This window comes from Opisthorchis viverrini, assembly GCF_000715545.1.
Source record: "Opisthorchis viverrini unplaced genomic scaffold opera_v5_33, whole genome shotgun sequence".
NCBI lineage: Eukaryota > Metazoa > Platyhelminthes > Trematoda > Opisthorchiida > Opisthorchiidae > Opisthorchis > Opisthorchis viverrini.
The window spans coordinates 2,325,103-2,352,409 of record NW_008751689.1 but is presented as its reverse complement, the minus strand read 5'-3'; the positions used below and the strand labels follow the sequence as shown (position 1 = coordinate 2,352,409).

General features: G+C 42.7%; 3 protein-coding genes across 3 annotated transcripts in view; 1 reads left to right on the top strand and 2 right to left on the bottom strand.

The window, feature by feature from the left end:
• Positions 1-1,331, bottom strand: part of T265_02645 (hypothetical protein) — a gene marked incomplete at both ends in the record, with an annotated part of 14,376 nt that extends 13,045 nt beyond the window's left edge. The window contains one exon of the mRNA XM_009166943.1: positions 1,174-1,331. Coding sequence (XP_009165207.1) covers positions 1,174-1,331 — 158 coding nt within the window. The remainder of the gene's footprint in view (positions 1-1,173) is intronic.
• A 930-nt stretch (positions 1,332-2,261) lies between these two features.
• The window catches only part of T265_02643 (hypothetical protein), a gene marked incomplete at both ends in the record, with an annotated part of 33,577 nt that continues 8,531 nt past the window's right edge, over positions 2,262-27,307 (bottom strand). The window contains 3 exons of the mRNA XM_009166941.1: positions 2,262-2,371; positions 6,613-6,814; positions 26,179-26,324. Of these exons, the coding sequence (XP_009165205.1) occupies positions 2,262-2,371; positions 6,613-6,814; positions 26,179-26,324 (458 nt within the window). The remainder of the gene's footprint in view (positions 2,372-6,612; positions 6,815-26,178; positions 26,325-27,307) is intronic.
• Positions 25,599-27,307, top strand: part of T265_02644 (hypothetical protein) — a gene marked incomplete at both ends in the record, with an annotated part of 80,433 nt that continues 78,724 nt past the window's right edge. Inside the window, one exon of the mRNA XM_009166942.1 lies at positions 25,599-26,552. The remainder of the gene's footprint in view (positions 26,553-27,307) is intronic.

Genomic DNA, 27,307 nt, shown 5'->3' with positions numbered 1-27,307 from the left:
TGCTCCCCTTTGGCACTCCTGGCATGGTTGCACCTTGTGGAACGAACAGCCAGCCAGTGTAGCCCGCGGGATCATTGCAGTACTGAAACCCGACCAACACGTCAAGGTGGCAGCTTTAGGTCGGGGCAAAGCTGAGATCAGTGCAGCTTTAGGTCGGGGCAAAGCCCTATGAGATCAGTTCGATGGCCCGAAAGGACAAGATCTCACGGTCAAATGAAATCTGTCGAGGCCTATTGACAAACTGACAAATGGTGTGTGATTACTTTCTCTCGGTACTGATAGATCATTTATTCGTCAACTAACCTATCCGAATCCCACCATACTCAGCTTATTTGTCCAGGTCACGACAGAAGCTCCGAATGGGTTTTGGCGCTCCGTGTGTGCGAGTTCTTGGCATACGGTTTGTAACTTTGCATGACGTCCGGAGACTAAATTGTTGAGACCAAAAAAACATACAAAAAAGAAACTGGATGGAGGCCAATTAAATGGTAAGACGGCACTTTGGGCCATTGCGCAGTGAAAAGAGCACCAAAGGCTACAAATCTGTATGGGAGCTAATGAAAAAAACTTTGATAAAAAAGTAAGTTTGCTGATACAACTTTAGACAGCTGTCGGAACTTCTTTAATGAAGTTACAACATGCTCCAAAATTCACACTGAACACAAAACTGATTAAAATCCCCTGTGAAACGCGATGTTACTTGAAGAAGTGCTTCCGAGGTTCGGCAGTTGTACAGTAGCGTTTCTCCAAAAATTCTGGGAGAAAAATGACCTGTTGATCCAGAGAGGAAATAATTCATGAAAGACAGTGTTTATGAATGAAAGCGGAAAAAATCGTGGCGAAGGCAGTCAGGGAACCAATCCGTGAGATTCCTTATGAATGGTGACTTGATCAGTGTTGGGTGTTCAGTCTGATGTTCCGGTTTGTTGGTTGGTGGGGATGACTGCCTTAAAACCCAATCAACCTACGTACTTACTCACTTGGCCTGACGAAGCTTTTGTGTCAAGAGCGAAACGTTGCCCAGCAATAAATCCACCGATTGTTCACCAAACCTCTCTGAAACGATGACTTCCCAATCGGTCCCAATTGATTAAAGAAAAGGTGCTTTAACTGACTCTCTTTTGAAAGTGACCTGAATCTAACGGGCCTCTGTCCGTCTGCTCGACGTCCTACCTTTTCGGTCCAAGCACAATAGCTCCGAAGTATCCATCAACCCGTCGAACGTAACCGAAGCCTTGATTGTTGTCTCCATTTGCAGTCTTAGTGATTGAAGTTGAACCTCCAACTACTTGATGACGACGTTGTGGGACACCAGCCGTTGAAGTGGTCATGGTAACTCTACTATTATAAAATGCAGTAAACCAACTGCAGGTATAGGAAATCGGTTTGCATTTAAATTTGAAAATTTGGACATTTACTCCATCATTTATTCCTGTAGCGGACAAAAGTTACACTTGGGACCAAGGATCTCTGAGAGGTGATTCTGTCACATATATCAACTGAACTTTTTAACTCGATTTACTGCCGTGCCGTTAAAACGAAACCTAACATACAGGTACTAAATCTTTAAGGCGTTGACCAGAAAACCGCGATCTGTAAAACAGAGCCCAAACCGGTATTTTGCGATTCTTCAAGCAAGCTTAGGGACCACTGGTCAATAAATATTGTTCGTATTACATATAAGACTGAAGTCGCTGGTGAGCTGATGACTGTGCATATTACAGGACACGGGTACCGAAAACCCTTGAGTAGAATGTGTTGGAAAATAAAAGACACGCGGACCTTATCGACTTGATTCAGAATCAACTGATTGAAGCATGTGAACAAGACGCTTCGGTACGTCTCGAGGTTTGAGATGTAAAAGTCCAAGTTGTACGGGGCGAGTGATTAGCACACGAACCTCATTGAACAAGTTGAGTGCATTGAGTGACATCCCCATGCGCACATGTTGCTCAGTTTTATATGCCTACCAACGGTGGGCAGTACATGTGCGTCTTTTGACCACTAATGTGTATAGACTACACACAGCGAAACAAGTTCGAAGTCCAACTAGAACACCAAACAACTGTTTGAATCTGTCAGAAATGCTGGATCAATATTTAAAACCTTACCATGTGACGAGAAAAAATGTCTGCTTACGTGACAACCCATCCTACTCAAAAGAGATCACCGCAGAACGCCAAACGATCGACCCTTAAACCACTGCTGATTCGGAAGACTACTGGCAAAATCGTTCGACAACGAAACAAGATCGACATGTATTATTGAAGAGACTTTCGAGAAATATATTTGTAGAGTTTGTAGAGTTTGAGAGAAACGAATCGTTTAATTTTACCCTTGGTTCCCTTTTCCAATAGCTTATCATAGTCAACTACAAAAAGAGAACAGAAAGGAAATGCGTTTGCACCAAGATATCTTGCGCTCAACTGTTTGTTTCTTCGCTTAGAAAAACATCTTCCGCACCTACACCATGGCTTCACTTGTTCTATTTCTTATTTTTTAACCCACTTTGCTGACCTTAATTTATCCTCATGACAGCAACACATTTCGCGTGCTCTTTCCCAGACCGTTCGACTCAAACTCGAATTTGTTTTCGAATCAACGCAGTAGACTTCTAATTTACGAATCTGAACACAACCTACGGACTATTATTTTGGGGAAATTCTGGTATTCTGGTATGGGGTTCTAGAAAGCTCCAGGTCAAATATTGCTGATGTTTATAGACACTCGATCGTCCTGGAGAGCGAATCGGTTTGTCAGGTCAACGAAACATGTTACTACAGGGAATCACATAATGATATGCAGAGGAGGCTAAAAGTCGGCAAAATTAACATTGAATCATTAAAAAATTGCTCTGCTAGCCACGTGTCTCTTTGAATGGTAATTTGATCATGTTAAGTCACGCCGTTCAGCCATTTTAAATCACCCCGGTGGGAGACACAGGATGGTTCTTTGATATTGTACAATGGACTCATTGCTAAGCCCTTGGAAAGATTAATACGAAGGGGAGGAAACCATATGATTTCTCTCGAAATACAATCATTTGCACAATAATTTATTTTTGAGGCAAGACTCAACTATATCATTGGCGAACCTCTCGTGTACGAAGTCCCTCTTCAGTCGAATATACTGCAAAAATGCCACCACATATTTCAGCTGGCATGATTTCCGAAAACTCACACCCTTTTTCCTTGATGAAAATCAGTTGATATGAGATTGCTGAAGACTCCTCGGTTTTGTCCGGGCTTATCAGGTGCAGTTCCCTTATGTTCTATTTGAACCCAAATTAGACGCGACAGGCGTGATCTAAAATGGACGTTGAAGGTTCTCAGATTTACACGAAGGCTGGCCTAGTCTCAGTATTTGTGTTATCCCACGTTTTAAACTTCGTCATTAGTTGACTGAAGACGAGTGGATTTTGCACGCCGTTCATCTCAAGTGACCGAATCAACAGAGCTCGTTTTGCATTGATTAGGTAATCTTTCGATGAAGTTCCACGAACCCACAGCTGGGTATTCCACCCAGTGAGAAAGGTCTCGATGAGGGTGACAAACGCGTTTGGACAGCTAAGCTTTCATAGGAGGGTGCATGGTGCTTCTCTTATGAGTGAGTTGAAAACTTTGAAGTCAAAAAATGATCAATAGAGTGGTTGATTGCTTTCAGGAAATTTCTCTTTGACTTGTCCTGCGTCAAGAATTAAATCAATCCTACTTGGACCTCCTAGAACTTCACATCACCCTTTAGGAACGTCTTTCTTTAGAACGCCCACGGCTAATCGATTGAGCAGGATACGAGCTGTATACTTGCCTGTTGTATATAGGTGACTGATTCAGTGGTAGTTTTTCGTCCTCTACCGATTTCTTTTCCATTTACACAGGCGAACCCTCGTTGTAGCTTTTAACTCTTGCAAAAGGTCCTTTTCTACCAAATTCTGCCTGTCGGGCTGAGAAGTTTGCTTCATACTATCGGTCCTCCTCGTTTGAACAGTCCCGCGTGCAAGCCGTCCAGATCCGCTGCTACCCACTTTGCAATTGGCTTATGGCCATCAGCAGTTGTGTAGGCAAGGTGGTTAATTAGGTCTTTCTTTTATGTCTAAGCAGGTGGAGTATGTAGCACGGATCTGGCCGGTTGAGTACTGCTGAAAGGGTACAATCTCAAGCTGACAGAAGTTTTTTTTGAGTTAATTAGGTTTTCCACCGGATTGTCTGTCTTTTGTCAGCTGAAGCTATTGGATCCCGTTTGTATGTCGGATAGTGGAGTGTTTCGTCGAGCGCAAAATTTTTTAGTCAAGATGAATATCCATGGGTCATTCTCTTCAAACCAACATCTTTTCCGTTGTTGCCTGGAAATATGTTTTTATTCTGTCTCACTGGTCATTCTTTAGCTCTTTGAGGGGCTTCGTGAAAATTCAATGCAGCCTTTGGTTCCTCAAATTCCTTAGACCAAGTTTGAATGAATTTCCTTCTGACCCACGACGTGGCAGTTTTCCAAGTGCCACGTGTACTTTAGCACGCGGATCACCATGGCGTTCAGCTCCAGGCATCACTTTTGTAATCCGTACCTTATCCGTACATCCGTACGTCACAAAATTCCACAATCGATTAGGTGTCCACTTTCTGGATGAGCCCGTGTGGCAGGCGATAAACGTTCCACACTAAACCACGTATTTTTTTACTGCGATATCGAATGCTGTATACGTTGTTGGTAATTTTCCGTCGTTACCGTTTATTGATCCGATTCGAAATCGACTCACTATCATCTTCCAAGTTTCGCGGTGCTTGTCAAACCGAGGACGAAAATCGCCCAGCAAGAAGAGAAAGTTGGTTAGAGATGTAGAGCTGAAGGGGGTCCGGTAGTTGGTCCTAAAATTTATTTTCTTTCTCATCGGGGTGCAACACTGTAGGGAGAAGGACGCTGATAGTCGGAATCGGATGGCCACCACTTTAAGCTTGGTGCAGTTCGGTTGATCCATTGTTCTCTTATTAACGTGATCTGCAACCACAAACCCGATACCGCGTTTACTTTGTCTTTTCTTATTATTCTACTCCAATAGTGTCACAAAAGCCAGTCCCCCTGAGAACATCTAAATGACGTCGGATACAGTGAAATGTGCTTTCGGAAGCTTTTGACCGAAGAGTTTCACTGTCCCATAACCTCACAGGCAGACATCAGGTGAACTCAGTTGAATGCCCACTGATGGTTTACAATTGTGTTGTTTTGCACATGTGACAAACATGCTTTAATGGATGAAAGTTGGCACATTGCCCTAGGTTACTGGGCAGTAACACGAGAACCATAGTAAGCGAAGGTATTCCGGACATACTGCGAATTCCTTGACCGCAAACTCTGCACTTCTAAAGATATATGATTACTCAACCAAGAAGCTTGAACCTCAAAACACTGCCAGGCGACCAGTTTTCATAGAATCCTGAGAGAACATACAGGATATTGAATCAGTTTGCTTGTTCATGGAATCCTATTACATCCCTCCATAAGCCCTCTTCATTCTTCGATAGATATTTCAGCTGCTCCTTTTGTAGGCTAGGTGGATTAAAAAATGACGATGAACATGCCTGCTTAAACAAAAGCTTCTAAGAAAGCAAAAAAATGAAGTTTTTGTGCTCGGAAGGTCAATTAAGTTGCTTGTATAAATGTGCAGGAGTTAGATGCCACCCAAATACCGACTTCCTTGGAAGTTCATATCAAAGTGTATTGTCGGTCGACATACATAGTTCTTCTTGCATACTTTTCTTGGAATCTTTTGACTTGATGTTTTGACGGTTAGCGCGAAAATCACAAGATCAAAATATCTTGCCAAAAATTTATGAATTCTCTTTAGTTCAATAGGCTGACTTGCCAGTTGGAAGATGGAAGCGCTTAATTTGAAAAAAAAACCTGTCCGCCGGCTCACACTATAACTGTTGAGCAAAGAAGATTCAAGAAAATTTAAAATTCATCACAGAACCTCAGTCGATTGGGCGCTGTCGATCGTAACTAATCGAGAAGATACCTAAATAAAACACATGAACACTGTTCACAGCATAAATAACAGTGAAACGGTGGAAAGAAGCCAGTCAGGTGTGAAAATAATCGTGACTAGTTTTAAATCAGTAGAACAGCTCCTAAGGTCAACCGGCACGGACTGATCACCGCTGCCGTACTGAATGCTTGGTTATTGTTCTGATATTGTGAACAGGAATTCTGAACGTCCTTCACAGGTTAAGTCCGTGACCTACCGTTAGAATGCACTCTGCAATAGACGAGATAGATGAGGTTCGGGTTTCCGTTATTCATCTGTCATACAACTCGAAAGGCAAGGCAGATGTTATGAGTTGTTTTCGCCTCAGTTTGTCGAGTGAATCCTACCGCAACTACACCGGTATACAACATACAAGACGACCACGTCAGGTGTAACAGTAGTTTCGCTTCAGAGGTGAATTGCCCTCGTTGCCGGGGCCAGCATCAGCTAGACGGGTGGATATATATGTGACAGACTAACTCTCGTGGTTTGTGACTTGTAGTGGCAGCTGAACAATCCTCTCTAAACTGCACATTGCTTAAAACTTCGGTTTTCTCGTTGAATGAGTAAATTCACGTTAAGAATGAACTCACCGTGGGCAGTAATAGTCTTCTCAGAATAACCAGCTAATGCTGCAGTCGTATGGAAGATTTTTTCTTCGTAAGGTGCAAAGGATATTGGTGCGGATAAACAGGCTACGCATAAGGCCATTGCAAAAAACTGTACAACTGTCATTCCCGCTCTGTTTACTTGAGTTTGGGTATACTGAGCGTTTGAAAGTACTGTTTGAGACTCCTGAAACAGAATTATATAAAAAACCTGAATTCTCCACTCTCCAACTTAAGTGATACTAAAATATCCGAGCACAAATTATTCACAGGATTTTAAAGGCTGAAAAACATCGTCATAAAATATCGAGCGGATATAACACGACTATCATCCGTAGCGTCACTCTGCTTTTGTTCGAGGAGACAACTCTGAACTTTGCACAACCAAGTGTGATCCGCGAGGCGACAGAAAGGTCATCGAGAATGAGGGAGGAGAACTATCATCATGGGTTTTGCATTCCAGAATTGATTGTTTTTGACTAGATAGCTGGAATCGATTCATCTTCTTGCCATTGCCGGTTAAGAATTGAGACATGACCAACTCCCCTAGGGTAATATTCATTGAAACGTGGGCCAGATTATATCACTCATTACTTAGTCTCACGCCCTCATGCCATTAGAACCAACGCCACCAGAGAATTTCATAGAATTAAAAATAAAGCAGAAATTCACTCGTTTCCTAAGAGACCTACCTCAGAATATACTGAGGATTCTGGAATTTGATGTCAGAAGACAACACAAGGCAAATTTTCTCCTTATACTTCCCGGTTGGCCTAACGCATAAGAGGTGAAATAGAATGAATCAATGTATTTCTATATTTTGATCCTACCATCAATTAACGGAGAAGCTCAAGGGAGGACTGATCGCATCAAAACATCAAGATACGTCTCTATACAAATTACGACGACCCTACAGAGGGGAAGCAAAGTTAGCTTCCATGCAAAGCTTCGCGCATTCCAAACAGAAATCTGTTCATTCGCAACATGCAGCCGTGAAACTTGGTCGCTTTGATTTTTAAGACATCAACACGCTCAAGGATTTGACCATTTCTGTTAATGGTGCGTCCTGAGGATTCAGCGACTCGGGAAAATATTCACCGTGGTTAGGAAATGCTACTTCGGCACCCCACGTCTCAGGCAACTGGTACAACAGTGGCAAACTTAATGGTTCACAAATTCGCCCGAAAACCCGAAGGCAAGCTTTACAGAGCTCTTTCTTTACAACTGGCGTGACGCTGTCCTCCCGAAAAGCTGCCGAGGAAATGAACTGGTGTAGTTACTTTAGGTCAGAATGATTTTGTCTCAACCTAGCATACGAAATTCGTTGCGGAATCGGCGCTGGATACCGACTTGTGTGGAGCTTGCCGCTGACCGCCGTTCGTGGATGGCAGCCGCAGGTGGAGCCAATTCATCCTGCCAAAGAATACAGTGGTTGCAAAGTACAAAATACTTGCGGCTTGCATTGAAAATGTCATCGGAAAGCCGTCAGTTGATCATCTGCTAGCAAAGATTTTGGTTGGTTGCTCACTACCCTGCTGTCGCTTTGGTTATGCCTCCCACCTTCAAATTCAAGGGGAACATTTTCAAAACAGGTGAATACCACTCAATTTATAAATCCTTAAAGTTCACATGTTAAGTTAAAGTTTGCTGTGATAAAAATATACTCTGATTGAACCTACATTCGTGAGTATAGAGGTAACATCCATAGAGCAGACTTCCTGTGAACTTGTTTGTAACCGGTCCAAAATACATGCGAGTCAATGATACTGCTTTATTCGACAATATAAAAGAGCTTCGCAGTTGGTTTTGAACTATTAAACGACCATCCGGTGGACAGAATGGATCCCTGACCAACTCCTTTTCTGTTTGCCTTAGTTCTTCACGAGGTTTTACTTGCAAAGGGTGTGGATTTCCCAGTGGATCTTGGACCAAGTAACGGTGGGTGATAACGCTCTTCTACAACCAGTTTTTTGTTTTGATTAGTCAACACTTGGGATAACGTCTTCTGGAAGCCTCGTTCAATCTGAGGGTATTGTCTGGGGGTAAGTAAAAACTCGTCCATCTCTCACATTTATCTTACTACTTAGTACCTTTGAAATGTGTGGAAATGTTTGCGAAAATTAAAAAAACTCATGCAGTGCATCTACGGTTTTTCCAGACCGAAAGCGTCACTAGGTGATTTAACGTTAAAAACATCAACTAAGGTGCAAAAGTTATCTGACTAGGGTTGTGTCCGAATGCTCTTAATGTGTTTGAAAAGTACCCCGAAGTTTTGTCTCGCGAACAAAACTTTCATTTTTCGTGTTACTGAGGGAGAGATATGGTTCGTGACAGCAGATACACACTGGTACGTGTATGTGTGTTTTAACAGAAACATTTAGGAAGACACCGACAGGGCTTTTTTCATTTTCCGAGAAGTATAGTTTATTCCTATAAGTAACTTCGCGAAGACAGTTTCTGAACATTCAGGTAAAGGAAGGCGGAGAATGACGAAGTAAACAGCAAAAGTGCTGCTTTGTTTGGATATATTTACGCAATGTTATCTCAAAAACTTCGAATCAAGAGGTGGTGAGCCGCACAAAGTTTACCTGTCTGAAGAATGGGATAAAAGGCTTGCGGACTTGATCAGGTGCTATGTAAGAGTTAGAAACTCAGCGATCGATACAACTCTGTCGTAACAACGATCCTTTTGGAAAATCTGAAACCATTGTCTCTTTCGATCAATCTAAATTGGCATTTTAAGAATGCGGGTTTTGATGTAAATCTTCGGTTTTACCTCCCCAACCGCACTACTGAGAGCAGTCTGTTTGCGACACATTTAGGGACAAAACATTGAAACTCGAAAATCCTGCTCATCGATCGCAAAACACGGATCATGGGTTTGACCCTAGAACCTTATCCCACAGTGTCAGTCCGAAATGGTTGACATTCAGTGAGGTGATGTTGAACAGTTAATACCGACCAAGTAGATATGCAAAGAAGACCCAGACATAAGTAATCAACTTGCTTTTGTGCTTTAAATAATGTGACGAGCAGTTGACAGTTGAGGAAGAAGCGCTGACTAGTCATCTCCTTCAAGATGACTTGATTCTAATTTCACGAATCCTGCGAAGAGAGAGGTAAGTACGTTGCTTCGGTGGGCCATATCGGTAAAATCTCATTTTGAGGGAAACAGGATGGATTATTATGTCTACATCAAAATTGTACTCGTTCATCCAGGATGTCCCCTGCTATAGAAGTTCATTGGGAGTAAATTATGATTGCTGCTTGGCCAGAAAAAAATGCAGCTTCCGGTTTGCAGTTGTTTTGGACTAGTAGACTGTGCCTCAGGGTTTCGGAGGCACTACACGACCGTAATATTGTGTGAAATTTCCTACCAGAAGGGTGCGCCAGCTAAAGAGGCACCAAAGTTTCTTTTGATTCATCAAGTGGGCATTTGACATATTGATGAGTTGGGGTGACAGTTGTAATTTTTCAAGGATGTCCAAAATCGGTCATTTTGGGCAACCAGCCATCTGTCAGCTGAGTCTGTATAGACAGCGAATCTACAGATAGCGCTTGTGAAACCCTCCATTGACCGGTCAGTACTTGTCTTTTGAGCCAGCTAAACTTCAGCATGCTTGCGCAAATTGACCATGGACCACCTGAACACAACTCGGGACCGCAGATACTTACCATCAGTAAAGATGTACTTCTGCATGGGTGTCGGGCCTTCCACGCGGTCTGTCCAAATCATCCTCAACCTTCCTCTTCATTTACCCACTCCACGGTCCCTCAAGCAGTGTGTTTTTGCGAAATATTTCCTAACTTTGTCCATACCTCCTCTCAGATTCAGCTTGGTAGCACTCTCTAGCATATAATGTACTGTTTTTTTTAATGAAGACAGTCAACTTCTAGATCCTCGTCTTAATCTTCAAAAGAATGACTACTAGAGTTGTCAGAATGCCCATAATTCGAGTGACTCAGTTTCCGGAAAGTCCAAAGCTGACCACGATCCGGTTTGCATAACGATACTGTGGTACAACCCTAATTTTTCCATGGGAAGAGTGAATTCTGAGCTGTATGAAATGATGGCAAATGAAGTAAACATACATGTCTTATCATCACAACCGTAATGCACCAAGTGCCTTTAGAAAGGCACTTAGGATTTATAAGCTTTGTTTTTTGCTCTCGGGCGGTCACAAATGGAGTTGCCATACCCGGATACAATTTCAGAAGTGTTCACTATTCAGACAAGAATTGTGTATGCAAGAAATCAACTAGAATACAGCACGCTGATGTTGAAAGGGTCCAAGTACTCAAGCTGTTACTAAGGTATAGCGTGGGCGTTATGCGTGATCTTTCACGTGACTGTGATTTATGTATTGGGAGCCATCTCAAGCAACGGTGAAACAGCTGTAGAGCGCTTGGTGGTTTGATTACATGGACTGGTCCAGCTTTACACCCTGTTTTGGTTTACACTGAAAGCTGTTATTCAGGACCAAAAACTTTGCTGCAAACTCCAGGAAGTTTGGCGTCTTATTTTTACCAAAAAACATCCGGAGTTCCAAGAACTCAAACCTTTCCTAAATCTGTCAAACGAGACTCACTAAGCCAGTGGTAAGTTGTCCAGCGGCAAACATTGAATAAAGCACTTGAAGTATTTTAGTTCAGAGTCACGCAGGTTTTGTACTCTTTCGTTTATGACGCCATATACGCCTAAGAGCCAGGACAGCCAGTAGATAAAACGTCACATGAATGTCAACCACTGGTTTGTTATTTAGAAGTATCACAACAATTCATACAATGTAACCAGTTCAATTGAATGTGAGTCAGAAGACTGGTTCACTTTGAAAGCCTTCTTCTGAGTAACTCTATCTAAGGGATGACTTCGTCCCCACCATACGGTCGCCTCATCAGATAGTAGATTTTTGATAATGTCATACGCAAGGTGAGTGTGCTGCTTGAACTAGGTCCTCATCAGCAACATGCATCGACCACCCAGACCCTGTAGTTGTAGGTGGTTGCGAGACTTGTAGCATTCGTATTTATATCACTCCCGTTTGAACAGTTCCTTTCCTGTCCCGTTATTTTGGTACTTCCATACTAAAGTAGAGAAACACTGGACCTAAGTTCCGCTCGATGAGTATCCTTGGCTCTGCTGGGATTGCGGTGGATGCGAGGTTTGTAGACTTCACTTTCACATCACAAATAATCAAAAGTAGTCAAGCGGGTTTCAAGCGTCCGTGGCACTACCCTATTGAGAAGTCCTGACTTTTGAGTCAATCGATGACAAAACCAAGGCAGTTTTTGGGTCATCATTCGAGGAGCCGGGCAAACCAATAACATCGCTTAAATGTGAGCACCGTCGCCTGTTTAGCTGTGGTAATTCAGGTCCATCCAGCGTGTGCTGGTGGTGTGGCAGAAACAGGCTCATCTCGAATGCCGGATGTCCGAAGATGAAGCCCCGGACGGCTAAGCATATGCACAACTGATGAGCTTAAATGAGTGCAAACGGGAGTCTAGTGCTTCTCAACTCTGGTGTGGACTCACCAGAATAACTTTTAAAGGACAGAAGAAGAAGGACCATTCAAATGACAGTGAGGTGAACTCGAATTAAGATTTTGTTCATTCTTTGAAATGAACATTGGTTGGTTTGGAATTTCCAGGTCTCTGTTTTATTTTGTACCACTTGCGAGTCGTTAAGTTTGACCGTATTGCTTGAACATCAGGGAGTATTCGGTTATGAGCCTAGTCCATTCCCATTAGTCAAGAGAAGCTTGCTTAGGTAGCTGATAATCAATGCTATTCATAAAAGGATATTGCAGGAAACTATAGGAGCCTTCAGTAGTTTGTGTTAGAGCTAGCTTTCTGGTTAAGACACCCATGTTATACTTACAAATTGAAAAACCAGATGTCTATCGCCTGCAAACGAAATCAAGCAAGTGGTTTGTATAGACGAGTGAATATTTCGTTTGTAGCTTTATTGGAACCGACATGTTTGCATTAGAACTGTCAGTCCCATTGGCTGACTGGACGGTTCTCATTGTCCCATTTAGAGTTCTTCTTAAAAAAAGCATCTCCCTTTATAGTATTACCAATCCCTGCGTATTCAGTCAGACTCGAAAACGTATGTGTAAGACATTTGCTGACCATTTTTTGAGGTAAGTACCGAAATTATACCAGAAAATCAGCGTTCAAAACTCATCACACTGCATGCTGTCGTTGTTTTAAGCACCAGCGGGTACATTTCTTTGTCATTGATGTGAACAGGGTAGCAATTAATTGTAGGGTAATGGAGCAGTTTATCTTAATCATATAGGAATCGATGTACATATGCTGGTTTGATCAATACTAACTTGGCTGTTATTAGGAAAGATGGACTTCACACATCAATCGACTTGAAGAGGGTATCCACACCGACCGAAGAAACTCAAGTCCTGAAAGCTATTTAGCGTTGTAAAGGGTGCAGTAAAATTGCAAGAAAACTTGTTTGAAGAAGAAGATAGAGTTCATAGATTCCACCAGAAATCAGTCATCGTTTCGGTCACAACATTTGTTTGTGTTTTCAGGTTGGTCACTCTTAATCCTTCAGGCACACCGAACCAATAACTCGTCTGCCCACTTTGTTACTAAAACCCTAGTATTTCATTGGAAAGTATATAACTTTCCCGGATGCATACCCTCCCACCAAGGATGATTGTCATTATAATTATCTCTACTTGGATGCCGAAATTTAATTCTGACATGAGTACACTGGAACTAAATTTTCAACCTTACATGTATGAACCATTTTAGAACTATTGAGCAGGTCTTTGGTGAACTGCTATTACAACTAACGTAATGTGAGTTCAAAACCGAACAGCCGGTTGTGAAATAAAACACCCTTTATTCCTCGGTAATAAAGTACATAGACATTTGAAGGTGTTTATTCATGGACCTGTCTTGAACCTTACGATACTACTGGAAAGGGCGTACTTCAAAAGCCCTGTGTTTTTAAACATCCCAATTTTTTATTCGGAGGAAAACTTCAGTTTACATTTTTGCACCTCAAACAGTGTACATTTGAACTTAATCGCCTCTTGCGAGTACGAGTAAAACAGTGCTTTAGGTCGGTCGGTTGTCTTACCCCACAGATGCCTGGACGATACATTCACCTGCAGTAGTTTCCGAAAAAAACTTGTTCTTAGTTGCAAGTAGTTTCACCCGCGTCTTGCAAACGGACCTGAAGATAAACTTTATTCAATAGAGTAAAAATACCCACTTCCTCAATAAGGCAGATACATATAAAGAGTTCATAAACTGTTCCTGTCGCAGAGTAGCTACTTACAACGAGCCATTTCAGTAGTAAGCCTGTGTGACTCTCACCAAAAATAAGATAATCTTCCTGTGAATGCCAGTTATCTTCTACTTCTTATCATCATCATCATCACTATCAATCAAGTCTTTACTAGACAAAAAGTGATGATCACTCTGAGCTTAGCTTATATGGTAGTGCAACCTTGAACCCTTTAGTCTTTCTTAGCACTTATGTCTCAGGAAGACCTATCCCAAGGAGCCGGTCTCCCCACTTCCGGATGCGGTGACATTCTCTTTCCCAAAGTAATTGATCAGCCCATTATGGAAACAGTTGCCATGCAATTCACCACTATCCAGTGTAGAACATTCGAACACAGCTCACTTAATCAAACCCAGTAAATCTCCCGGGTTTATACCATTCGGCCGAATATTTTGCGTGTTAGTGCCAAGATAATACTGACAAAGTTGTGTGAACTAGCCTCATGGAAAAGCAGTTATTAATTCGTGACAATCGTTTGTCTCGGCTCTGATGACTGGCAGTCCCCTGTCGTTTCTGGATGCTTCTAAATGCCTATTTTAACTGCTTGGTACGCCATGAACCTATACACGTGGGTTCTCACACTGAGGAATGATTGGAGTAAACGGTAAAGTCCCATCGAATACGTTCTTCTAAAACTCACGTCTAATGAATTAAGACGCGTAATGCTCCTAACTGATTCTTACAAACTGCTGTTTTGCTCGTTGTCTAACCAAACTGGTAAACGTCAGTTCTGGAGAACAAATCGGCCAGCTTGGCCATTAGGTCATCCCGTTATCACCATTCGTAGCGGAGGTTGTATTTGGAGTACTGCTTAAAGTCGTCTTGCTCGTAATAGCTTTTCCGTATGGCACAGTTTCTCGATAGTGTTCTCAATGGCTTGTGCATTTTAACACAGCTCACACATATCTGGTGGCCATCCGGATATAGGCATCCTCATAAAATACTGAATAAACTCAGGGGAGAAAAGGGGCGAGATATGGCAACATCCGTAACAACTTCAGTTTGCAAGGTTGGCCATTCCGTCCATCATATTTGAAGATAAGAATCACTCGGAAAGCATACCAGATCTGGCAGCTGAATTACGGACTTCAATAGCTGTTTCATTCATGTTTCCTACTCAATTCCTGCCCAAGGCCTCTTTAGGCCGTGGGGACATGGCGGCATTATTTCAAAGATGACGACGGTGAGGATAAGGGCCACCACTCTCATGAACACTACGATTTGTTCGAAGAGGGAGCGAACCCGAAAGAATCTGCTCAGTGACTCAAGGCTCGACGACCCATACATAACATGTTCACCACGTGCTTCCAGTTGTTCACTGTGGTGGACACTGAATATAAAAGGCCGTTGTAGATGATATGGTAAGTTCACTCTAACCGTGTGACCAAAATAGTGTTTAGCCGGCACTCTAATTAGTAGATTTATTCAGTCACGCAGAACAGTGGCGCTAATTTTGTCACAGTTATAAATTTATCTCGAATATTTTGCAAAATGAATTCTTCTTTTGGACTTGGGGTCAAATATGATCCATATTTAGCCTAATTGCTACCAGAGCTGATCGTAAGAAACAAATTGGCCGCCGATAAAATGCAAACAACGGACCAATCGAGACAGAGTTCAAGGAAGTGTTCAATGCAGAATGATTGTCAGTTATTATTTCGATGCGGATGTCCAACTAAAATCCTACGACCGGCCCCACAGAGTGCTCAGAATGAAGCTGTGCGTTGTTATCACTAACTAAGGGGCAGTCTTCCTTACATTCATGATGTCCTCAAGTTTCCTAGGTGTACCAACATTGCCAACAACTGCCTAAGCGTAACGCCAAGATCAGCTAAATCTCGATTAGAAAACCAGGTTTAGTAGCCACAGTTCCCCTACCATTTTAAAAGCTTGTGCTATCCTCTCATTGTGGCTACTTACAAGCCCACCAAACGCATTCAGATCACAGATTTTCCCAAGACCGCCACAGGGATTTTCAAAAACATCTGCTAGATCAATCGTTTTCAGTCCCCGTGTATTGTAAGTACAACACAAACCTGGTTAACCGTTTCAGACCTACCCTGATAATCACGAGAACTTAAATCTTCAAGTGCTAACCGAAAATTGTCCTTGTCACATTATCGATCGGTGATCTCAGTCGGTTCTTAGTTGAGTGATGATGGTACACCATTCGGATATCATCTGTAGTCTGTTAAAATGCAGTCTCAGAATTTCGGTCCTGGTCCCACGCCACAGTTTGCACCGGTGGCGCCAGGACTTGCGTTTTCAGAATTGTTACAACAAGGGCAGAAACAGCAGCCAGAGTTTGCACAGTGAAAAACGGAGTTGGTAGAGAGTGGGCAAATCTGCACAATTTCTAAATTTCGTTGAAAAAAACATCAAGCTTAGGCACAGGCGATTCGAACTGTCACAATACGGTCAGTGAACTGAGGGTGAAGGAAACAACCTTGGAAAGTGACAACACGTGTTTTTGTTCACGTCATCATGGAACGACAGCATGACTAGTTTCCATTTCACTGGTGCACAATGAAATTGTAATGGCTTCTTCAGGCTTCCTCTGGGCAACAGCCTTGTAACCAAGTCTAGTTAGCAGGTCATTAGCAGTGGTAAACAATTGTAAATTATGACAACGGTACACTTTCGTTCGCAGTAAATAAGTGTGAAGCACACTCATGCAGTCAGAAGTTACGAAACATTTAATGCATTAATATTTGAACACAAGTGTTCCCAGTGGCATGTTGCTTCAGCCGAGCCTCTATAAGCTTTTCTACCTTTACTTCACCGCTTGAGCTTCCGGGACTTTGCACAAAAGCTAGCCTGTAACATGTGGTTCAATTTCCATCAAAATCGCTAGTAAGGATGATATTTCGCTTTAGACAGCTTTGTTGTTGTGCCGTACAATGCCAAATTGACCGTGAGAGCCACCAAATCACCTTGACGATGACTGGTTGATGTACCAGTGAATCACTGCAGTCTGGTTATGGCTACTTGGCATTTATCCGACCAGCCGCAGCTTCCATTCATCCTACAAAGGCTAGCGTACTGAGCGCCCTATATGGCGGTTTTGTTGCTTGTAAGCGTGAGTCACTGATAATGGGTTCGTGAGACTAAAGGCACTCAACACCCCAACGCCCATCAGGCTTCAGTGGATCATCGCATGTACTGAAGTGCCATCAGCAAATGGGAAAGTCTGAAGCAGAACACATCTGTCTTGGTGGTCGGGCTCGAATAACGGAAATCCAAACTAAACGATCAATAGGGTGTTTAAGGGTTTCGTTTTCAAAGTGATCCTGGTTTGAGAAAAAACTGGAATATGAACTCCGCTGGATACATACAAACTGTACTGTGTATTAGCATAGTAATGATGATGCGACTACTGGTATGTGGATCAGTGGCCTTCATCGCACCACGATATGTATGTTGGAGTTGCCGTGACTTGTCAATCCGTTCAATTTTGTGATGATTTCGGTGTGCAAGTGTCACACAGAGTGATTGATTATTCTTGATCAATTAACATTTTTGTTTCACTTATGCACGTTTAGTTCGCAAACCAATGGGTTCCTTAGACCCCATTTGCGTGTTATTCGAATATTTCACAGCAAACACCGAGTTGCTCATTTGCTTGAATTCCTTTTGACTGTCAACGGGCAACTCACGTCCTTCAAGTATTATTGTACGTTCGATTCCCTCGTGCCCAATAACTTGGATAAGTTTGGCACGTACATGTTGTTCCTAACTTCATTATGTTTGTTCTATCGACAAATATTCGCATTTTCGTAACATTGAGGTACCAGTGAGTTTTTTATCAAGAAGACGAAACCGGTTGTCTCAGGGAGGCGTTGTATATAGCAGTGCCCCGTTTTAACGAGTAGGTCTGAGTTTGGTGCTTCAAAAGAGTGTTGGCATTTTTAGCTGGGCGGGAGTGAGCAGGCGCTGTAACTACTCGGTTCATGTCCAATTTGCCCACTTTTCTATTTTGATGGGTTAGATGGTACACAGCCCTATCGAGTTGTTTGAGTTGTTTTTCCCTCAACAGGGAATTTTATTCAGAAGCTGAGGGAGTCTAACGGAAAATTTTGTCAGTTCCGTTTGAGCTGTTTAGTCTCTTTCAGCCTCATTTCGGTTTTTCTGGACAGCATTTTGCGTTCATGAGCTACGCTCAGTAGGGTTAAGATGAGGAAGGGTGACATAAATTTGCCTTGGAGTGGTAATATTAAGCGAAGATGAATGCTGACGCAATAAGAGCAACTGAAATCGGTATTTTTATGAGCAGGACCACTATGCTGAATGACCATGTATATGCCAACAGTAAGACTACTCATATCAACCCCTCCCACCTAATGAGCCTACCTAGCTTCAAATTATTGCTACTAGAAGCAGCAAAGTCGCCATCCCTGAGGAAATTTTCTGTATATGAGTTCACAGAATGAAGGTCGAACCGGCGGTAGTGTAGGAGCACAGGATTGAACGACATTTGCCACTTTTTCCATTGTCTGGGGTTGTAATGATCGAACATAAGACTCATCAACACTCTGCATCGAGACCAGGAGTTGGAACAATATTGCATTTTTTACAGTCGTCCATGACACTGAACTCCTACTTTGTCGAACAAGTTATCGTAAGAGTCTTTTGTACGTCTCCTCAGCGAAACGTAGAAGAACCACTGTCTCTATGTCCAGAACTTCCTTTTTCCTCAGAGAAGGCTTTTCATAAAATAGATATATTTGTCGGTTTCTGTTGTACACTCCTAAAAGAAAAGTATATTTTCTATTTCTGAACAGCCCGTTATGAAGTAAGTCGCGCTTTTCAACCACTGGGCTTTTAAAATACGACTGCTTGAGACGAATCTTCTAACTTGTTACTCTCCCCAAGGTCAACCTGAAATCGCCACCGGGAAGCTTGATATCTTCATCTATGTAAGACGCGTCCCAAAACACTTCCAAGGGCGGAGTTGCTGTCACTTTGTTGGCCTATCTCTAAAAATATTTACTCACTGTACTTTTCAATGCACTGATGCTAAAAACGTTGCCAGACATTAAGTCGTGCAGCAATCCGTCAGTGAAAGAGCAGTCGATTGGGTTTTGGTAACTATGCGGAGTCAACCAAACGTGCGCTTTCTTCCAGCATAAGGGTTAATGCGTGGCGGAGAATCATAACACTGGGAATCGAGTTAGCTTAGATACCATGCAATAAGCTTATGGTTTCTTATTCAATAGTCGTAGGGGTCTAAAGGGAACCTACATTCGGAGAGCTACGTCGGCCCAGTTAGCGGTAACGACTAGTGTTGCCGTAGCTATATTAGATAATTCAAAACTCAGCGTAGGCCCATTACTTCAGGGGTTGATCAGTCAGTTGCCTTTGCGTTGTCCGATTAATTCGGTGCGTCTTTGTTTGCAATGGTATGTAGACTGGCTCTATTGCTATTAGCCGGTTGAACGAATTTGTGGCAGAGTCCAACGCTTCCAAGAACTCCCTTGGTTGTCATGCACTTCCGCGTTCAAAGACCTATTCGCTTTCTAGGTTGGATTTGTATCCTTCTTGATCTTTGTGTATTGAAACCAGATCATGCCTGTTACCAAATAGCCGAGGTGAACGTACAGAACAACGGATATCTGCGCAAACTGAGCTACTAACATTCCCCATGAGAACAAACGAATTCGGGTGCGCGATTCTCAGGCAAACTCGTCGGTGGGAGGACTTCGCCTGCCGGCATGCCTTCAGAGCAACTAAAGTCCCTGTGTGAATGCTTACGGAGCAAAGTCCTTCTGAAATGTAAGAACCATAAACCAGCACTTGGTTGACGATACGGTCGATGCATTGTCAAGTGAATGATCACAGACACTCGCAACTGGTTGAGAAAATATGAGCCATCAGCGAAAGCACAACAGACTGTGTTGGTTAGCAATGACTGCCGGAGCTTGAATAGAACGGAGCGTGATCAGGACCAAAATCAGACGTTGACTGATATTGGAAGCTGAAATCAACAAGCTCACGAAAACAACGAACCCAGCAATATTGTCCCGAGATTCCGTCATCCCAAATTGGACAGATTTTGACAAATACTCTCATTTGCATGTCATTTTGACTTTCACGAGAGACAACTAAATTTCTCATCTGAGTGTGCTGCACAAAGACCTTCTCATATTTCAGTTGGTACGATATTTGAGATGTTGCAGTGTATTTTCATAAAGCAAACTATCCAAAAGTTTGGTATTCTGTTCGCTGACCAAACATTTCGTCACCAAACCAGGTGACACCTTCGGCGCGTAGCAACTTGGTGGTTGCCGTGGTGCTCTGATGTGTAGGCACTGAGTTTGTGCTTGTTTGTTTTTGCGTGTGTGCAAGTGTGGAGTGAGTTGCAATTATGAATGGTCTTTTGATCCCGTTTGTTGGGCTGTAGGCCGGCTCCCGATTGATGGGCCTCTTCTAAGATGGGCGCATTTATGGTTGTTACACATCCAATAATTCCGCATCTACTTAGGTTTTTCTGACTAACGAACGGTTCCCATTTTTGTCACGTTCTAGAAACCGTTCAATATGCTTTGTTTGTCAACTAGCCTATTTTCTGTAATGTCTTCTTGCACCAAAACACCTTGGAGAATTTGAGGCAGATTACATCATAAACCATGATGCAAATTTCCAAAGAATCGTGTGTTAATAATGCTCAGTTCTTTTTCCAATAGAAGTTATGGTCCATTCGCCATCGAACATCCAAAAGTTCCGGAACCAATCGAGGAGACATCATCAATAGGCATCTGGGTGTGTGCCAAGCTAGAAGGTCAGACTAACAACAAATAAGTGTATCCTAGCTACCAATGTGGCGGTGATGCTACTGACGGGGGGCATGCGAGTAGTATGTTTTCTGCTTGTAAATTTGCATTGCGTCCCTTGAGACGGGAGATCTATTGCGGAATTTTTGGAGTCGTTTTGTAGCATTTGCTTGGATTTGAGCAACAGTCAATTAATAGCCAGGGAAGTTCAGGAAGACGCGTTCAATAGAAGATGGATGTTCAGTTTTTGTAAACAAGATGCATATGGGAGTTTTGCTTCCCTGTCCAATCGTCTGTAACTGGTCAGTTGAGATTTTCTAATAAGTAACTCCGCAGCGGAGGCTTTCTTCCTTTCACCGATATTCCATCACATTATTTGACCAGCACTGACAGGTAACATTCCTAAGGTTAAATGTTTTTAGTAGTAACAGCCTGTATACACTTGGTACATAGACCTTGTTCACAAAGGTAGGTACAGTGACTTTCGTGGCTTTCCGTTTTAGAGTCGAAACTCAAAGAACCCAAAAATACTCAACGGATTTCCCAATAACTTCGACGATGAACTGAAAACAAACCAGAAGACACTCACATTTCCCAAAATTTCTTGCTGGAGAAAGCCGGTCCCCGTTTCTCTAACTTAATGCAAGCAATGCCCTATCCCACATCTTTCCTCACCTGTCGAAATTCTGCATTCCTCGCTACCCACGCAAATTGTTTTGTACGACAGAGATAGGTCACACTTTGCACGTTTTAAACGATAATTATCAAGAAAAATCGAATTATTTTGTTCACCGAGATTACAGCTGAATGGACCTTAACTAACTGCGTTTCAAAAATTAGGATGAAATGTTTATTTCCCTGTAATGAAACTTTGCTTGAATCTATCGAATACTCAAGAGGTTGAGCTTTCCTCACTGTTTGACCACAGTACTCGAGGTACTTGAGGGGTTCTGAAAAATTTTTCAAGTCACAACAACGCCACACTCGTTCAAGCGGGAAAAAATGAACAGTAAATTAGTGACGATACTTTTCGGATTTTACGGAGCAGTAGTGGTCTGAAGATTCGCTTCAAGATATGGTAATCGTTTGTGAATTTTGCAATCCCTGCATGGCTTTGTCTAGTGATGTTCTGAATGAGCTTGCATTATTACAGTCTACTGTGTCACGTGGAAATCCTGACCAGTTGTACTATTATTATTATTATTATTATTATTTAATTCCGCCCTCTATTCAACTTGTCACGGAAGAACATTACTATTTATGATATCGTGATCCGGAACACGACTAAGACTGGTGGTGAAATAGAAAAATCCAACAGAAGATTCTTTAGCAATGTTAAAACTTGAATTTCCCGATGAAAATTGGACTGAAAAATGCATAAACTATTGACGTTCATTGTACATTGCAGTAGGATCGCTTTTGTGAAGAAGCGATTTCTTACTGTAACATTTGCAATGCTGCCATCAAATGTTTTAAAACACTTGAGCCGGTGACTTGTTTTGCACCTGAACCGGCTAAGTTTGTCGTTTACTGGTCCGTGAAACTAATCCATTCAAGCTTTTCTGCGGGCATTACAAACCCCAGATCGGCGGTCAGCAAACTGGCTATTTGGCGCTAAGACTAATGCGCTTGTTACATAGGAAGATACCGATAAGAGAAATACACGTAGAATACACTCAACCGTCGGATAAGTAGCCATTCTGAGGACATCGAAGAAACTCTTTAGGTTAAATTTTGCACCAGTTGTCTGCAGGTTTTAGGACAATTATACCTGGTACTTATCAGAAATCGCGTGTGTGCTTAGACAGCATTTTGGGTACGCAAATAACAGTGTGTCGCAGCCGCGATTCTAAAAAATCAAATATACTTTTCCTTGTATTTTTAAAAATGTTTAAATTTCGGGGTCATTCATTCGGACGTGAAACTAGCCATAGCGCGTTTAGATAGACTGACATGTACCTCCGTTCCAACCGACCTTTTCTATTGCTCGCAAAACGGTGGGAGCGACAGATAGCAAAAATCATACAAGTTCCAATTTTCGGGCTTCTGCGCGTCTGCGCAAGTCGCCAACACTGATCGAACGTCTCAAGTTTGGATTTTGTCTTTTCATAGTATAATGAACTGTCCTATCGTGTACCTAAATTCGTCTAATGCGACAGTGTTTACATCATCCCATGGAATGATTTCGAAGGTTGCTTAAAAACATGCCTGAGTAATGCCGCCGATTGCTCCCAGTCTGAGGTGCAACGATCATTGCTAGATTAGTCCAACATTTACACGACGAGACCAACGTTTTGGTAGAGACCGTGGTCACAGATACAGTAGGATGTAGAAGTTCACAGCATCCTATCAGAAAGGTCAGATTCCTGAAAGCAACCACTGAATGCCCGGAATCTACTGAGACCCTCAGCTCCGCTAGATGCTGACCAAACAGACAACGCCTCCGCGTCGCAGCCTCGTACCAAAGCCAGACCGCGTGCTTCAGCATTGGACCAAGTTAGACAGTGATCCTCCAATAACTAGCTTGGGACCGTTGTACTTTCGCACTCGCGCGCACTCACTCTCTAGCAGTCGCTTGTTCGGAATATGGCTATTGCGTTCCCTTCTGTGAGTCTTCTTTCCGGCACTAGGCAGTGGAGCGGGTCGACAGTCAGATACAGCGAATCAGCAGATATAACACATCCGAAGGCTAATTAGCATTCGACTGAACTTTGTATCCAAAAATGGGTATATAATCACCATGAAAGTTGGAATCGTGCTCGCCCCGAGATGTTACTTATGTCAGTGTAAAGATATTGCTCAATGTTTTCTTGTTCAGCCTCACAGTCGCTAGCAGCATGCAGCTGGAGAAGATGAAACAAAAATTGCCGTTGATATTCTGAGCGTATAATTCCTATTTTAAGAGTAGATACTTAAGATGGCAAATTCTAGTAATAAATTTATAAAGGGGGCTTGTTACAGATAAAAGATCTAACTCAGGTAACCAACTGATTCGGAGGGTTTGAAGTCTCTCGTCATCAGCACTAGTCTGTACTGTAATGGTCCAGCATGAATGGACAATTTTCAGAAGAATTGGTTGTAGACTCCAGTGGGAATTTTCCTATCATTAAGTGGGTCCTCACTGTCATGATTTTGACCTTGGATGAGTTCACGCATCAAAAGCGTCGTACTAATCGGGTTTGCTTTAGTACACCATATTTATCGTCTTCTCGTAATTAACATCATCTAGCTGTTGCTGAGGCAAACGAAATGCCGTTCTACGTAAAGCAAGGATGCTTCGAATTCATGGAGGGATAGGTGTGCACCTATGAAACTAAGTCTGATTTCATAGAGTAGGATGTGGTTAAATCGGCAGAGTAATCCAGTGCGCTTTTCTTCAGATGGATAGGGTGAGATCGTTCATCTGAGCTTTTGGCATACAAACCCTTACTTTTACCGCAGCGTCTCGAGGTCATTAGCAGATTTCGGGGGCATGATGAATGTGAATCAAGATAGTTTATTACTTTAAGTTGAATGATCACGACTTGCATAGTATCCTGCAAAATCACTAGTGTGGCTAAACTAATGAATCATTCTTAAATTTGACCTCTGATATAGCATCACGTTTAGGATTGACGAAAACCCTTCGGCGGTTAACGACCGCTTTCTGCCTATCTGGGCTCATCGGTCTAAGAGAGTGACCTTCACAGTGAACTATCCAATTTTGGTCGACAAACACTATGTAGATGATCACATTGTTCTATTGCAACAATTTTTCAGCGTTTTATAGACGGAAATTCATTGCAATTTTAGTTTGGCAATACACCTATCAACAGGGCTTCAATACCCCTCATAATACATAAGTTGTGCTCGGGAAAGAAAAATTCATCGCTGGATTAGGCAAAAGTACAGCTCAAAACGGAAACATGTACATGTAGCGTTCACAATTAAAGTTCAACTCGATTTTGGCAACACCATTTCTTTACTTTAATTTTTAGTTGGTCTGAATATCGCGGTGGATAAAGTGCAGCGCCGAACAGGAAAAAAATCCCAATTCCCAAATATACCCAAGTTGGTGACCAGGCATGCCTTTCAAACAGTTACCCCGACGACGATCGACGGAAGCTAGAAAACGTGATTTCACCAGAGACAGCGATGGTTCCAACTGGGCCATCAATATCGGTCAAGTCAACTGGAATCATGCTGGGAAATCCTTTTTCCCAAAATGGAAAATGGAGGGGAACATCTCATTAGGGCCAAAAAACTCACCAACGAAAAACCTAACCTTAAGCCGCACTTTATTTCGTGAGTCACCAATGCGTGCGCGTGTGCATAACATGTGTAGTTATTTCTCCGGAGTGCGCAGTCTCAGACACAACGAAGTTTGTCGGACTTGACAGCTCACGTCCAATTTATCGTCGCACAAACGCACACACGGCGCAACAAGAGAATTTGCATTCCTGATTTATTGGTGCTCGAGCATTGAACTGGTTTTTGGCCCCACTCGTCGGCTGACCGCACTCATCCAACGCTATTGGTGTTGTCCGACGTGTGTTGCGCGCTTGAGCGTGCCTGTCTGCGCTTCGCACACTCCATTCTGCGCACGTGGTCCCGTCCCCCTGATTGGTGCATGCAATTAGGCGAACACACATAAACTCCGCAAATGAAGCTCGGCTGTGTGAATGAGTGAGCGCAGGATCGAGCACGGACTGACATGTGGTGTGCAGACGAGGCAGTCAGGAGATAGGCCGCGCAAACACGCAATGCTAGCTAGAAACAATAAAACAGACACGTGCATTCACACCCACCCACCCACCCACGGAAAAGCACGGTACTTACTTCAACCTTAAAAGCAATCGATTAGTGACCCAAGTATGGAACTGCGCGTTACACCTATGCGGTGGTGCTCGTGGTGGTGCACTAGTCGCCTGCCCAAGTTCAACACCGGAAATTCATTGCATTACGCACACCTAACAAGAGGGTCAAATTGTGTTGTTTCTATCTGGCTTTTGGATTAAGCCACCAAGATTTACATGGTTAATTCAGAGACGGGCACTATGCAAGAACCTCGGGAGATTTTTCGACGTTTCCGTCCCCAAATTGTACCTGTTCGCACACCTGTCAGGTTGAGGAATCACCGGAGTCTTTTTAATTTGAGTAGGTCTTCTCTAGAGGAAACGACTGTGCCTCTGGAAGAAGCTAAAAAACCTCCACCTAAATATTCTGGTTTGGGGCGTAAAGTACCCAGGATGTTTCGTTGGGGAGGCTCAAAAAAAACCTCCATAGGTGAGCCAATGACACAGGGCTCTGCAGAACCGACGAGACAACCACCTGAGGAAGGTGGATTTCTGGGACATTTGGGAATCGGGCATTATATTGCCGCTGATGATAATGCTTTCTTAAATTGTGAGAGCAGTGAAGATACCAGTGCAGCGACAAATAAAGGATATTCGAAGTCACTGGTGAATTTGTCCTCAATCACACCCTGGTCTCACAACAACTTTGACTCAGTCGGAATTCTAGCTCCCAGTACAAAAACAGAAAGTGACGGCGAAAGCTTGTCGACATCTTCCAATTGCGACCCTTTAGGAGCCTCTCCCGCCCTAGCATCACGTCCTTCTCTCGTTGATCTGCGGAAGAAAAATGCAAAAAATGCTACACCAATACCGGAATTAATTAAATCCGTGTTTTTCACAAATCTACCAGTGGATGATTCGTCATCCACCGGTCCTGATACTTTGACAAATTGCGACAGTACCTCAAGGACATATCTAGAAGTCGAGGATGAGCCTAATGCATTTCTTCCGGCCTTGCTAATCACCGAAGCATCCGGAATACTTCCAGACAAAACCTATACGGTAAGCTGCCCGTATTTTTGCATTTTTTTCAGATTAAGATGTTTGGTGAGGTTTTCAGCCTTCTTAAGACATCATGAGTCAAGGGAAGGGCGAAGAAAGAGGGCCACATGAGAAAGAGCTCTTCGGTTTTTTTTTTGAATGTGGTCTCTCATTTGTGCTGTCTGCAATCTGAACCCAGTGTACCAGGTTATGGAAAGTCAGACTGATACTCTCAACCGACCTTTTAAACAGGATATTTCCTAGTTAAATACTGTGCGAATCCTGCTGAAATTCTCATAGTTTCAAAACTGGCTGCCCGGGTTACATGCAAGCTAAATGGCATCTGTTAACGTCAGCTATGGCTCATTTTTCCCTTTTTTCTTCCACAAATCCCCATGAAGATCAACATCCACTCTCAAATTCCTCTTGTATATGCGATTCTGTGCTTTAAAATTGGTTTGCTAAATCTTACTAACTACCGTCGAGAATCAGCTTCTCTCTTAGGACAACTTCGTTATAAAATCCCGTGTACAATACAAAGCAAGCTTTAATCAGTTTTTCAAGGAACGAAATCTCAGATGGACTTTGGCCATGGAAAAGTTGCCTGGACTTTGAAAATAGCTTGCCATGAATACTACGCTCATTGAGGGGTCAAATAAATGTCTGGAAGAAGGAATGTTAGGATGAAACTGTCTTCTGTTATTTGTTAGTGAACTTGACACTCACTGCACATCTAGTCTAAGGTCGGAGATGGGGTCGTTTTCAACCAGCTTTTC